The sequence below is a fragment of the Penicillium chrysogenum genome, assembly GCF_028827035.1.
Source record: "Penicillium chrysogenum strain IBT 35668 chromosome Unknown utg000001l_segment0_segment0, whole genome shotgun sequence".
In the NCBI taxonomy this organism is placed as follows: domain Eukaryota; kingdom Fungi; phylum Ascomycota; class Eurotiomycetes; order Eurotiales; family Aspergillaceae; genus Penicillium; species Penicillium chrysogenum.
The window spans coordinates 8976898-8989960 of record NW_026622749.1 but is presented as its reverse complement, the minus strand read 5'-3'; the positions used below and the strand labels follow the sequence as shown (position 1 = coordinate 8989960).

Below are 13063 nucleotides of genomic sequence, written 5' to 3'. Positions count from 1 at the left end.
TTAACGATCATCCACATAATAGAAAGCAGTCCAGAAGTTCCACTTTCATTCTACCTCGAATTGTAAGTACTTTGATGCGATGTTTACTATTGGCCTAGGTAAATGTCACTGGGATTAGGAGTCTGTCTAGGCTTTTCTTCGTTTCGGACACCCGTTAGCCTAGACTACGGCATATCGCAAAACACGTCGAACTCTAAAGTATTTACTATGCCAACTACTGTACAATGGAACTCTACGGTCAAGATTGCAGCAAAACCACGTTATCTATGATTGAAATTCAAAACCCTAAGTTTACGCCTAACCGCCAGCAAAACCGTCTATCAGCTAGAAACTACGCACCACAGAGGTCCTATCACAGTCTTGTGAGAATCACTGGCATATCGCTGAAAATGTATGATTTCTGAGAACGTTTTATTATAAATATTGCACGCAATCATCTCGCTCGGCTTCACCTTTTTCAGATATTTTCTTTTGATATATTTAGTGACATCCCCATGAGAGGCAAATTTTTGAGCACGTTTTGGAGGGTCTAGGTCCGGCTGGCCCACACAAATAAAGCAGAATAAGGGTCGATGATCCTTTATAGCAGATCGAAGAGCAATTTCAAGGGGGGTTTCTGGTTGGCAGGTGCTGTCTATCACTTCACTTTCCAGCTGACGTTGATCATGGACCTCGACGTGTTTTCTAGGGTCTTCTGATCTTTTATTCCGCGGTAAACGGTAGGTGTCGCCCTCCTAAAATTGACAATAAGCGGCCACTAAATCAATAGCTTCGGTCCTCCTAGCAATCTCCTCCTCTATCGTTAGGCGTGGTAGAGTCAAAAGACTCTTGATTAGCCGTTATTAGGGTATAGGAACCTCTGTAGAGCACTTCAGCTGCTTACTTGAAGATTTAGTTGGCCCAATCCCGGACAATTGGCGCTTGATCTCTAACATAGGCTGTTCTCGGTCATATTTGTTTTGCATCTATATAAGGAGTTTATGCTATACGCGCTTCCTGGCTCCCGTTATCTCCTGATTCAGTTTCCTATATAAATCGTACTCTGGTGTGCCTTTGTTTTTTGACAGAGGACGCTTAAGAGATCGACTGATCTCATCCCGCCGGCGCATTAAGTTCAGTATTTCCGGCTCTTGATTCACGGAGCAAGATTGCTCCGTTATTAGCTCCTACGGGCGGTCCGGGTCGATAGTTCGGCTTATTCGGTAAGTAGCGCGTATAATATCTTCTTCTAGGTCTAGGCCACGAATGATGGCGGGCAAATTCTTAGAGATTCTTCTACTTAGGTAGAATTTCAAAAATGTCCGCGTATTAGCGTGATGTATCATAAGGTTACGGAGGGAGTCGTTGACGGAACCTAGAGCTATATTAGTTGATTAATATTGAAAGATTGAGTAGTGTAACGTACCACTATTGTCTAAAGCTATGCCTGCCCCATAGCGTAGGCTGTAGGGGCGTGTAACTTGCCGAATACCTGTGATCACGCCAATCTTCTTAACCCATAGTTCTAGGGTTGAGTAAGGGAGAGGTTTATCGGGTGAGATACCAATCCCATTTAAAGTCCGTTCCGATATCCGAAATACCGGCACATTATCTATCGCCGGGTCAAGCTATAGCCGTAGTTCGTTACACTCGTCGCGAATTCGAAGTCTAAGAAGCTAGCTTATAAGAACTAGTACTTCCTCGCTATCAACACGGGCGAATGCACGGTCTGTAAAAAGAAGGCCTAATAGGAAGACATACGGACTAAGCACTAATGAAGGATCGAAGATGATTTCGGGGAGGATATAAGTGTTTCTGAAGGAGGTGTTAATAAGAGATAGCGACGCGAAGTTGAGTGTACTCACGCGTCTTTAGCACCTAGCCACTCCTTAGTGAACTCAAAGGTAAACTCTACCACAATTCGATATAGGCCGCCCTACGGGTCGCGGAGAAGACTGACTTAGATATGGCGATATCGCAGATCGAGGATGGCTTATAGACGGTTTGTTATAAGGCCTGCGAGTTGTAAGAAAAGACCGAGCTTAATACGGTGGCGGCTATATCCGAATTTTTTCTCTATTATACTGATAGTAGTCTCTACGACTTTTGCTAGATCCTTAACATCTATAGGAGGCTTATCTCGCCCTTTGATTGATAACTTGTACTTTTTAGCCAATCGTCGGATCACCTAGATTCGGAAGTGAATTAGTCTTAGAAGGACTTAGCCAGATAGGTAAGGATAAAATAGGCGTCTATACTCGACGCATCCGACGATTCATCTAATTTCCAATCTTCTTTAAAGTGGACCGTTCGAAAACTAGCCGAAATACTTTCCAGAATGTGTCTAGGGAGCTTTTACACTTAATTCCTGGAAGTCTTCTTCTATTTTTACCGCGTCGTAAATTAAGAGCCTATTCAAGAAAGCTATATAAAATCGGGATGGATAGGCGGCGGTATTCCTCGTTAGGATCTTTCCGAATAAAATGACAGAACCTTGGTGGTACATTTATGAGTTCACGAGCCTCCTATAGAAGGAGGGGAGCTATAGAAGGGGAACTCACTAGGACCATTTTTCCTCTATGCGGTCGAGAAGAGCTATAGTGCCTTTGCTATAGTCTTCCTACGTGTAGACGGTCTTATCAAAGGTTTGAAGTTGCTAGATATAGTACTCCGGCGAGTGCTTATTGTTAGCGAAGAGTAAGCTCGTATCGCCAGCATTATATGGTTGATCTGCCTTATCCTTAGGTTCTGTCAAATTAGTATCGGATCCATAGTCTACAATGCCTTCTCGCTCAGAATCATCGCTTTCGCTAGAGGACTCGAAGTTTGCTTTACGAGAGCGGCGGCCCATGGTTGGAAGGGTTGAGGATCGTAGTTGAAGGAATGAGCCCGAGTCGTAGAACTCCAAAGGCGAAGTCTACAATTCAATAAAAAAATCGTGTTTCAAAGTTGAGGCCAAAAAGAACCTCGTCGAGGAGAGCTCACTAGAATAAGAGAACAAGACGAGGGGGAGGGAATCGCTGCCATTTTTAAATGGCACGATTCTTAGGGGACCCATTTTCGGTGCCCTTAATGACTCGGAGTTTTGGAAGCCAGGGCGAGGGGTTGAGGAAAGGGGAACTATAGAGTGGAACGAAGGTGCCAGCCAAGCCGCCGATGAGGTCCGGTGGAGGGTGCGTCGGTGTAAATGCCGAGGTGAGTGGCAGAACAGTTGGCAAATGGGCGGCCAAAAACGGCCTCCAAAACGGCCATTTCTGGCCGTCCATTTGCCGTCATCTAGTTTTAAGTAGTATAAAACCTAATAACTTCGTTAATAAGTGGCGTCTACTCTATAATAAGATATAAGGAGCTTTTCCTATTAAGTAGCGGATTCCTCCCCTCTTTACACTTTACACCTTTCTTTACGCTATTAGTAATAACACTACCTATCAAAATTACTTAAATTTAGTCACTATTTATAATAAGTGGTTATATAATAAGAATCTCTAATATTTTATTAGTGCCTTTATTACGTCGGAAGGATAACGACTCCTTAATAATCGTTAGTTCCCCTAACAATAAGCTTCTTCTAATATAGCTTCTAATGCTACTTCTACTAATAATAAGGACGGTAAGAAGAAGAAAAAGGATAAATCTAAAGACAATAGTAAGAAGGATAGGGATAAGAAGAAATTAGCTAAAAAGTAGTATTATCACTTTTATAAGAGAGAGATAGTTTATAAGGCTAAGGACTACTTCTTAAACTCTAAAAAGAAGGACAAATCGGAATCTACTAATAAAGTAGATATAGTAGCTGCCGATAAACTAGCTATTACTACTCCGACTTCTATAGAGAACCTTTAGTGTTCTACTACCTTTATAGTTATCAATAATGCTAGCGTTACTATTAATATTAATAACCTATCTCTCTCTATTTATACTACTTCCTAATAGTATTAGGTAGCTAATACTTCCTATTAACACTATACTACTTTAGATACTTCCTACTATCACTATACTACTTCTAATACTTCCCGCTAACACTATACTCTAGACCCTACTAAGTAGATACTTAATTCCGGCTATTTAATATATATAACGCCTTACTATAGCGTATTTCACAAATTTACGCTATAGTAGATACTAATTCACTCTATAACTAGCGAGACTTTTTACGCCGAAGGCTATAGCGAAGTTATTATTAATCTTATAGCACTAGATAGTGTTAACCTATCTCGTATAGGAGGTATAATTCTTTAGAAAGTCTAGTACGCACCGAGTCTAACTTATAGTCTTATCTCGATAAAGTAGCTTACTACTACTAGTGTAATTACCACGTTTTATAAAGACTATACTAAGATTAAAAGTATATTAACTAGGGAAATTAAGGCTTATACCACTATTAAAAATAACTAGTACTAGCTTTATATCTATAATAGTGCTAGTATTGCCTAGCTTTACCGCCTTACATAAGCTTATACTATTTTAATATCTAGCTCTCTATCTCCGGGGGGTTTACCTAATACACTATTATCTAAAGATAGAGATCTATATATAGCTACTACCTAGTCTGTTAGTGCTACTTAATCTACTTTATAGTATACTATTCCTATAGATTTAGCTCACCGCTATACTTACTATATAGGAGAAGCTCGTGTTAAAAAGACCTAAGACTATATCGAAGGTCTCTATATCAAAAAAGGTACTATTCTTACTAGACCCTACGCACTATACGTGTAAGGTAAAGGACATACTTTACTATTCGGTAAAAATAAGGCTATCCGTACTAAACTAGGTGATCTACTTTATATAGATATCTAGGGACTATATAGTATTTGTTGGTATATTAGTATATAACTTATAGTGGTTAGAAGCTGACCTTGGCCACGTCACTTCGTATTTGCCACTATTTGCCACTAATAGTGAGATAATAGATGATATCACTTAGATATCACTAATTATCTAATATTTACCTCCTATCTTACTATATAAGGAACGTTGATTCCTATCTATAGTGAAATAAGAACTTTCTTCTGAATTTATTCTTACCCTTACCTATACTTTATCCTCTCCTAATACCTACCTTATTTCCTATTTAGGATAAGTACTATCTTATATAATCGGCTTATATAAGATAGACCTTCCTTCCTTCCCCTAACCTATTATAGTCTATACTAAGACTATAATATACTATCTACTAAAATTTGCCGACAGTATTACTTCCTATAGAGGTTATAACTACTATATTACGTTCACTAATAATACTTCTCGCTTCTACTAGGTCTTCCTAATTAAGTATAAATCCGAGCTTCTAGATAAGTTTATCTAGGTAGAATAATAGCTTAAAACCTAGCTTAATACCACTATTAAGAGAGTCGCCGGCGATAATACTAGTGAGTATAAACCTCTCCGAGACTATCTAGTATCTAAAGGTAAAGTATAGGACCTAGTTCTACCTTACTATCCTCGCTTAAATAGTATCCCTAAAGTGAAAAATAAGTATCTTATCGAACCCCTTATCTCGATTATATCTAAACACGAGATACCTAAGTATTTATAGGGTCTAATTATTTAAGGTATCAATTATACCTAGAACCGCATTTACTATTTAAAAATCGAGTGTATACCTTTTAAAAAGCTCTTCGGTTACTAACCTAACGTTTTATACCTTCGTGCGCTAGGTTATTAATGCTAGTTTATGATTCTAAAGGATAAGCGTAAGATAAAGCTATATCCGCACTCTACTAAAGGACGTCTTCTTAGTTACGACTAGTGTAGTTATTACTAGATTTATAACGTTTCCACTAAGCGAATTCTTATTTCTCGAGATATTGTCTTTAACGAGATACCTACCGTCTCTATCCTAAAGTATATAGATAATCTAGATACTAGAAAGCAGTTTTTAAAGTAGCTTTTATAAGCTAACTCTCGCTACGTTCTAATTGAATTTCTTCCTTCCTAATAGACTACTACCGAGTAGCGTTCTTAGCTTCTTCCTACCGAGTAGCCCGCCGCTACACCCTCTCCTCCGAACCGAACGAATACGAATAGTCTCGATAATAGAGTGGTAGGATAATAGGTGGGGCCGGAGGAAAGGGGTGAGCTAGTTAAGGATCCTATAGAAGTTCAATAAGACCTAGATCTCCTAGACTAGGATCCGGATATATAAATTCTATCTTCACTACTAAATATACTATATAAAGCTATCTAACCTACGTAGGATTAAGCTATTAAACCTACTATTTAACCTTCTCTTCGTAGATCTACTAGGATTAAGAAACCGAGTCGTGCTATACTTAAGCACCTTGCTTTATATAGGACTATATTAGACCCTACTACAATAGCTCTCTTTATATCTAGTAATAACGCTATTCTCTCTATCTTTTTAGTAACCTAAGCTAGTGAAGATACTAATTTATCTTAATCGAATCTATCTTTATCCCAATCGGATCCTCCTTTATCCTAATCTACAAAACTCACTTCGGATAATATTAGTTATATACCTAATAGATAGGTTAATACTATAAACTATAAAGAGAAAGCTAAATAGCTAGTTACTATATAGAAAGAGCTAGAATCTTACCTTTAAAACGGTATATAGAAAGTCGTCGATAGAAGTATAATAAAAATAGGGAAGAAACCCCTTACACTTCGCTAGGTTTTTAATATTAAGAAGGATAACGGCCGATATAAAGCTCGCCTTATTACGAGAGGCTTTAACCAGATTAAAAACGTCGATTTTCACGAGGTATACGCTATCGTCGCTAAGCCTATATCTTTTAAAGTCTTCTATATAATTGCCGCTATACTAGGCTAGGAGTTAAACCACTTTAATATTAAGACTACTTTCTTAAATATAGATATCAAGGAATCGATATCTATCGAGCTCTTAGAGAACTAGGTTACCGGCGGTATAGAGAAGATAGCCGAAGGGATAGCTAAAATTAAAGCTTTATCTTAATAAGCTTTATCTAAAGCTTCGTCTCTTAAGGACAAAATTAGACTACTTATAAAATCTATTTATAGTTTAAAGTAAGCTTCTAGGGAATAGTATATACTTCTATATAACGCCTTATTAGCTATAGGGTTTACTAGGACCTATACTAATCACTCTATCTTTACGAAATAGGTTAATAAAAACACTATCCCTATCTTTATTATTGTCTATATCGATAATATCATTACTCTCTCGCCTTCTAATAAGGTTATTAAAGCTTTCGAAGTATAGCTTATAAAGCACTTCGTTCTCACTAATAAAGGACCTATCAAAGAGTATCTAGCTATTAAAATCATACGCTAGGAAAGCTCTAATAAGAAAGGAAGCTTTTTAATTGCTCTCTTATAAAGGAAGTTTATTAATACTCTTCTCTCTTAATACGGTATATAGAACTATAAACTAGTTTTAACCCCGTTTAATAAGAAAGAACCCTTACTTCCGAATCCTAACACTAAACCTATATCACCCGAAGTATATAAGCTCTATTAAGAGTAGGTAGGAAAGGCTATCTAGCTTATAGTCGGAACTAGACCTAATATCTCCTATACTACTATCTAACTAGTAAAGTATACTCGAAACCCGGGTCCGTAGCATTAATAGGCTATAAAACGCCTATTTCGCTACCTTACTAGTATAGTTAATCTATATATCTAGTATTATTGTGATAGTGATCAATCACGATATAATAGTGATCAATCTCTATACGGCTTCTACGATACTAATTATATTAGTCCCTATTTAACGAATGCTATCTCCACTTCTAGCTTCGTGTTTTATCTCGCCGGAGGCCTAATTTCATAGTCTTCGAAGAAGTAAGCCTATATTATATTATTATCTACCGAGTCTGAACATATTATATAAGCTTTAGCTATATAGGTAGGAAGATAAATGGCTAATCTTACTTCTTACCGAGCTTCGTATATATAACTATGCTCTGCTAGAGAAACCTATTATCATCTATATAGACAACACCGGTGCTATTGCTCTAGTAAAGAATCCCGAGTATCACGCTCGAATAAAACACATCGTAGTACGCTATCATTTCCTACGATATGAAGTTGAAGCAGGATCTATCTGCTTCGAGTACATTCCTATAAAGGAGTAAGCTGCTAATGGGTTCACAAAGCCTCTTGGATCTATCATGTTCAAGAGATTCGTTAACCAACTAGGTCTTGCATCTTACACCTAGTCATTGATCTGGTTGATATGTCTGGAAAGGAATCTGGGGGGTGGTTTTTCCCGTCTATGTGCCATAGATCGTGGGGGGTGTTGAGAGCTCCCTTATGTCACATGACGTATCCCCATATCTGTAGTCTGACCTGCATCCTTTCCTCTGTATCACTATATAGCTCTGTCATACACAATATCATCATATTGTTTAGCCTTCATGATCTCTGCCAGCCAGTAGATTCTATCACTCCCATAGGATAGGCCTTAGGCCGGGCATCGCTAGGACCTTTGGGGCCATCATAAGCAGAAGCATATCTAGACACCATTTTCCAACGATTTTTTTGATAAGGGTGTACGGGGTGGCAAATCGAAAAGGTGTCGAATGTTAGGAGATATTGTAGCCGAACTTGGACGTAGTGGATAACTTATAAGTTATCCTAATAGCCTAACGCCACTCCCCAAAACTTAGTCTCATTTTTGTTGGAGCCTGGGTCATGTGACCTGGCTGGCTGCCTGTTTGTTCAGGCTAGTCATGCCTGTGTTGTTTGTCTCCAGCTCTCTCTCTGTCTGTCTTCCTCTCTTCCTTCTTCCTCCCCTAGTCATCTATCAGATAGTGAATGTAGCCAGTCTTTTCTCTGTCCCTGTTCTCGTTGCCGCTATCAGGTTCTGAGCCCTCGCTTTTTCCTAACTGAGACTCTATTAGTTTTATCTCTGGTTGATGAAGCTGATGCTTTTGCTACTACTTTAGTGATGTTATTTGTGTGACACCCCCGTGGAAATCTGATCTGATCTATAGAGTTTTCACGGCCCCACTTTTTCTCGGAGATTTGCTCGCGACTATCCGCTAGTAGTAGCTCTACCCTTGTCGTCGACCCACTTCTCGCTCGCGATTTATCCGCTCGAAGCGAACCCTCGAAACCTCGAAATATTCGATACTCGATACCCTACTCGCGATTGTTCGCTAGAAGTAACCCCCTGTTTTTCTCGCTCGCGATTAGCCGCTAGAAGTAACCTTAATACCCTTTTCTCGCTCGCGATTTGTCCGCTAGAAGCGAAACCTTAATATCTAATACCCTACTCGCGAGTGTACGCTAGAAGTAAACCTAATTTATAATATCTAACACTAGATCTAGATCTAGATCCCGCGGGGAGAGCTCTTATTAGCTCCCTATACCCTAACCTCGTCTTATATAAAGAACCCGCCTTAGTGAGAAAACTAATATAAAATAGATAAAAGTATACACTTCACGCGTTAATAGATCGAACTTTATACGCTAGAAGCGCGAAATCACGAATAGACTACGGATAGCCCGGATCGAGAATGTTATAAATTTTAACCTACCGAAACTAAAGGAAGATAACCCGGAGTACGATACCTAGTATTACTAGTCCGTCTATACCCTTAGCTAGATCTTATCGACACTAGATAATAAAATCACGACTATCCTCGAAGGTTTAATTTAATAATTCCTAGAGTACGCCGATAACTTAATAAAGGAGATCACCCGGATTATAAGCGGTAATAATAAGGTTTTAAATATTAGTACGGAGGTCCTAAAATTTGATAAGTTAAAACGTGAAAATTACACTATAGCGAAAGACTATATTATAGCTTATTAGAAGCAATTTAATATTCTCGGACGTTACGGTATCGCACCGCACCCTTTTACTACACTTTATACTATACTTTACGTACTTCGTAAAGAACTCCCGAGCGTGAACTTCACTTTTAATACTCTAAAACGCTAAGTCCCGACCGAAACTAAAATAAATGACTTTAGTAAATACTATAAAGAGCTGATTATTAAATCGAATATAATTATAGAGGAGGAGACGATTTCTAGAAGTACGAAGATAGCCCGTTCTTCGTCACCGGCGAAAATAAACCGCTCTTCGTCGCCGTCCTTTTCACGCGGCGGAGTAGATAGCGCGGTCGTAGAGGCCGTATTGGATATAGAAATAACTAGCGGAAGCCGAAGGAAGATAACAAAGTTAATAATAAAGATAAAGTAAAGGAGGAAGAGAAGTAGCTTCGTAGAGCACCCCCGAAAGGAGCTAACATTGACAAATGGGCTAAGCGCTAGCGTTATTAGCAGCCTTAGTATTCTGAAAGCAAGTGCACCCACTGCGGTCTCGAAGGTCATCCTACAAAGGTATACTACTATCTACTAGAAGAATTTGTTTATAATAGATAGGAGCTATTCCCGGAAGTCTAGTGCTACGCTATAGCACGAATGGAGAAGAAGGATGCGAAGAAGTGATGGATTTGTTGCTAGTGAATTTGATGCTGAAAATAGTGATTTGTTATAGGGGGGGCGAGGAGAGTGTTTGTCGGTGGATGTCTAGCCTAAGGGGGGGTGTTGGAGCCTGGGTCATATGACCTGGCTGGCTGCCTATTTGTTCAGGCTAGTCATGCCTGTGTTGTTTGTCTCCAGCTCTCTCTCTGTCTGTCTTCCTCTCTTCCTTCTTCCTCCCCCAGTCATCTGTCAGATAGTGAATGCAGCCAGTCTTTTCTCTGTCCCAGTTCTCGTTGCCGCCATCAATTTTTCGGATCTGTCGTTACAGTGTGAGTGGCGGGCATAACGGAACTTTACCCGACAATAAGATCATTCCGCATTTTGGGTCCGGCGTCGCATATCCAAAATTTCTATTCGCATCCATGGATCCCATCCTGTGACAGATCAACAGTAGGTTCTTTCTATTTAACTATACCGCACGCGTCACAGATCATTCATGGGACCCAAGTCGATGGCAGACCGTTGGGAGACGAGGTAAATGAACTCTGTGTGCCTTTCAAATTGTGCGCAATATGCAAAATTAAAAATGACTCACTACATTAAACTGAAATTAAGACCTACTAACTAGTTAGCGACTCACTAAGATGAGAGGTTCCAATATGATATCGTATAAGTGAGTGGACATATGCGCCAGGACCTAGTGGGCTGTGGGGGAAATTAGCATTACGGCACTGGGATGACCCCTGCCAGGGCCACGGCAGCGGAGCTGCCTAGGAGGAGTCACTCGCAGCAGTGGCGCGCTAGGACATTTCTGGCGCGGATGGCAGCTGCGCACGGTAACCCACAATGGGAACGCAGCAGAGATATCAAGTTTGCTTGTTAATAGAAATACACACGGGGACAGGGCGCCAAGGCAATGGTAGAACAGAGAAGCTGAAGATGGACACTCAGCGCTCCTAATAGTGCGGACCATGAATTGTACTACAGTATCAATGCGCTAGCTCCAAAAACGCAGATACTGGTGAGACAAGAGACCGCGCTTCAACTATATGTCCACAGTATTCTTTATGCTTATGACCAATTCTTCCACTTGAACCACTTATTATCCTCTAGTTTGCTGGCCCTCTTCTTGGCCTCCTGCTCTTGCTCCGCCATCCACGCCTGCAGCACCATAACCTTCCTCTCCATGTCCGCCTCCGAGGGCATTTCGCTTCGCCCGCCGTCCCGCGCCGTCTCCTTGTCCGCCGACCCGACGTACTCGCCATCCGCGACACCCAGCATCTGGCACAGGCCCTCGGCCTTGCCCATCAACCACGAGCCGTGCCGCAGCCCGTTGCACCAATTGAGCGGCAGATTGGCGTAGCCCAGATATGCCCCCACCAGCGCCCCCGCAAAGCAGGCGTTTGTGTCGGCGTCGCCGCCGAGCATGATAAGGTCTGTTATGAGCGGCTCGAACGCCAGTGCCCGTGATTTGAGCGTGCCGTTGGTTGTGTCGCGCATGGTGAGGCGGAGGAGGTGCAAACCTGCACCCAGTGTCTTGTACACGTAGCCAATCTTGTAGCTGTCGTCCAGCTCTAAGTCTTTGAGGCTCTCTACCTTGGCGTGCTGGCGCAGCTCCGAAACGTCCAGGCCTGGCTCGTTTCGCCTTTCCGGGTCGACCTGTAACACTTGAGCCCGGTGCTTTGCGTACCAGTGAATGGCCGCGTTGACCATTGAATCGATATCTGCCTCCCTGCAAACCTCTCGCAACACCAACCCGCGAACGAGTGCCGTGCCAATGGCGCAGGAGACGATGCAACGAGGGTCAACGTGCGTCACGGCAGAAAACGTGGCTGCAATCTCAAAACTCTCGTCCAGGCTCTTGCCGAGGCACATGAGCCCTAGCGGATGTGTCCTCATGAGACTGCCATTCGGTGCTGCGTTGTATTTGGAGTTGGTCCAGTGCTGCCGGGCTGTAGCCTCAGGGTCGTCGAGATATGCCTTGGTCCTCACAATGGAGCCCACCGTTCGTCCCAGACCCAACGGCAGGGTATCCAGCGGGAGGAAGCCAAACTGCACCCAGATATGTAGCCTCGCAGCAAAGTCCTTAGGGTCGAGAGCTTTGAGGTCATTATGCAAGCAGGAGAGCAGGACTAGCATGGCGTGGTCGGTGTCGTCGGTCCACTCACCGGGTCGATGCGGTCCTCGGTGCGAATCTCTGCGGAAGGGAGTCGCCTGCGACTCTGGGGAGAGTACGAACTTGCGCGAGGGATACGCTGCGGCTGACATATCGCCAGAGAGGAACTCGGTGTAGAGCCCGACAGCGTCGCCCAGCGCGGACCCTACGAGGCAGCCGACGATGCTGTCATGGAGGCCCGCTCTAGCCAAGCGCTGTGCGCCGTCTTGCGATAATTGTAATTTGTCCATGATTGTTGAAGCTGTTGCCCGCCGTGGTGCGTATGGACGATCTAAAGTGCCTGTAAATGAAGCCTAAGCTGGAGCTAGACCTCGCCAAAACGAGGGTTGGGTCGGGTTTCCGCCTTGGAGGAACCGCCCACTGGTAACCCGCCCGTGGGTTCTTGGCGGGTACCCGTGGGTTACCCATTTGACCCGCAGTTTGTATAATTTGCACATAATTTTGATTAGTCATCGACGGTAATTTTCGTTGTTAACCTGCGTTCCATCTTTCCATAGATGCAACCCTTCCCCAGAGAAATATATA

At 42.0% G+C, this 13063-nt stretch overlaps 4 protein-coding genes across 4 annotated transcripts; all 4 read right to left on the bottom strand.

The window, feature by feature from the left end:
• Positions 1-320: 320 nt before the first annotated feature.
• On the bottom strand, positions 321-1109 carry N7489_003540 (uncharacterized protein; the record flags this gene model as incomplete). The annotated part of the gene is made up of 4 exons (XM_056709295.1): positions 321-734; positions 759-827; positions 858-965; positions 990-1109. 4 exons carry the CDS (start codon positions 1107-1109, stop codon positions 321-323), a joined length of 711 nt encoding a protein of 236 aa, XP_056573597.1.
• A 57-nt stretch (positions 1110-1166) lies between these two features.
• Positions 1167-2549, bottom strand: N7489_003539 (uncharacterized protein; the record flags this gene model as incomplete). The annotated part of the gene is made up of 7 exons (XM_056709294.1): positions 1167-1354; positions 1406-1607; positions 1671-1794; positions 1845-1890; positions 1981-2167; positions 2339-2449; positions 2541-2549. The coding sequence occupies 7 exons, from the start codon at positions 2547-2549 to the stop codon at positions 1167-1169; spliced, it is 867 nt and encodes a 288-aa protein (XP_056573596.1).
• Positions 2550-2635: 86 nt separating this feature from the next.
• Positions 2636-2830, bottom strand: N7489_003538 (uncharacterized protein; the record flags this gene model as incomplete). The annotated part of the gene is made up of 1 exon (XM_056709293.1): positions 2636-2830. The coding sequence occupies one exon, from the start codon at positions 2828-2830 to the stop codon at positions 2636-2638; it is 195 nt and encodes a 64-aa protein (XP_056573595.1).
• Positions 2831-11433: 8603 nt separating this feature from the next.
• On the bottom strand, positions 11434-12768 carry N7489_003537 (ADP-ribosylglycohydrolase family protein; the record flags this gene model as incomplete). The annotated part of the gene is made up of 1 exon (XM_056709292.1): positions 11434-12768. One exon carries the CDS (start codon positions 12766-12768, stop codon positions 11434-11436), a length of 1335 nt encoding a protein of 444 aa, XP_056573594.1.
• Between the last annotated feature and the right edge of the window lie 295 nt (positions 12769-13063).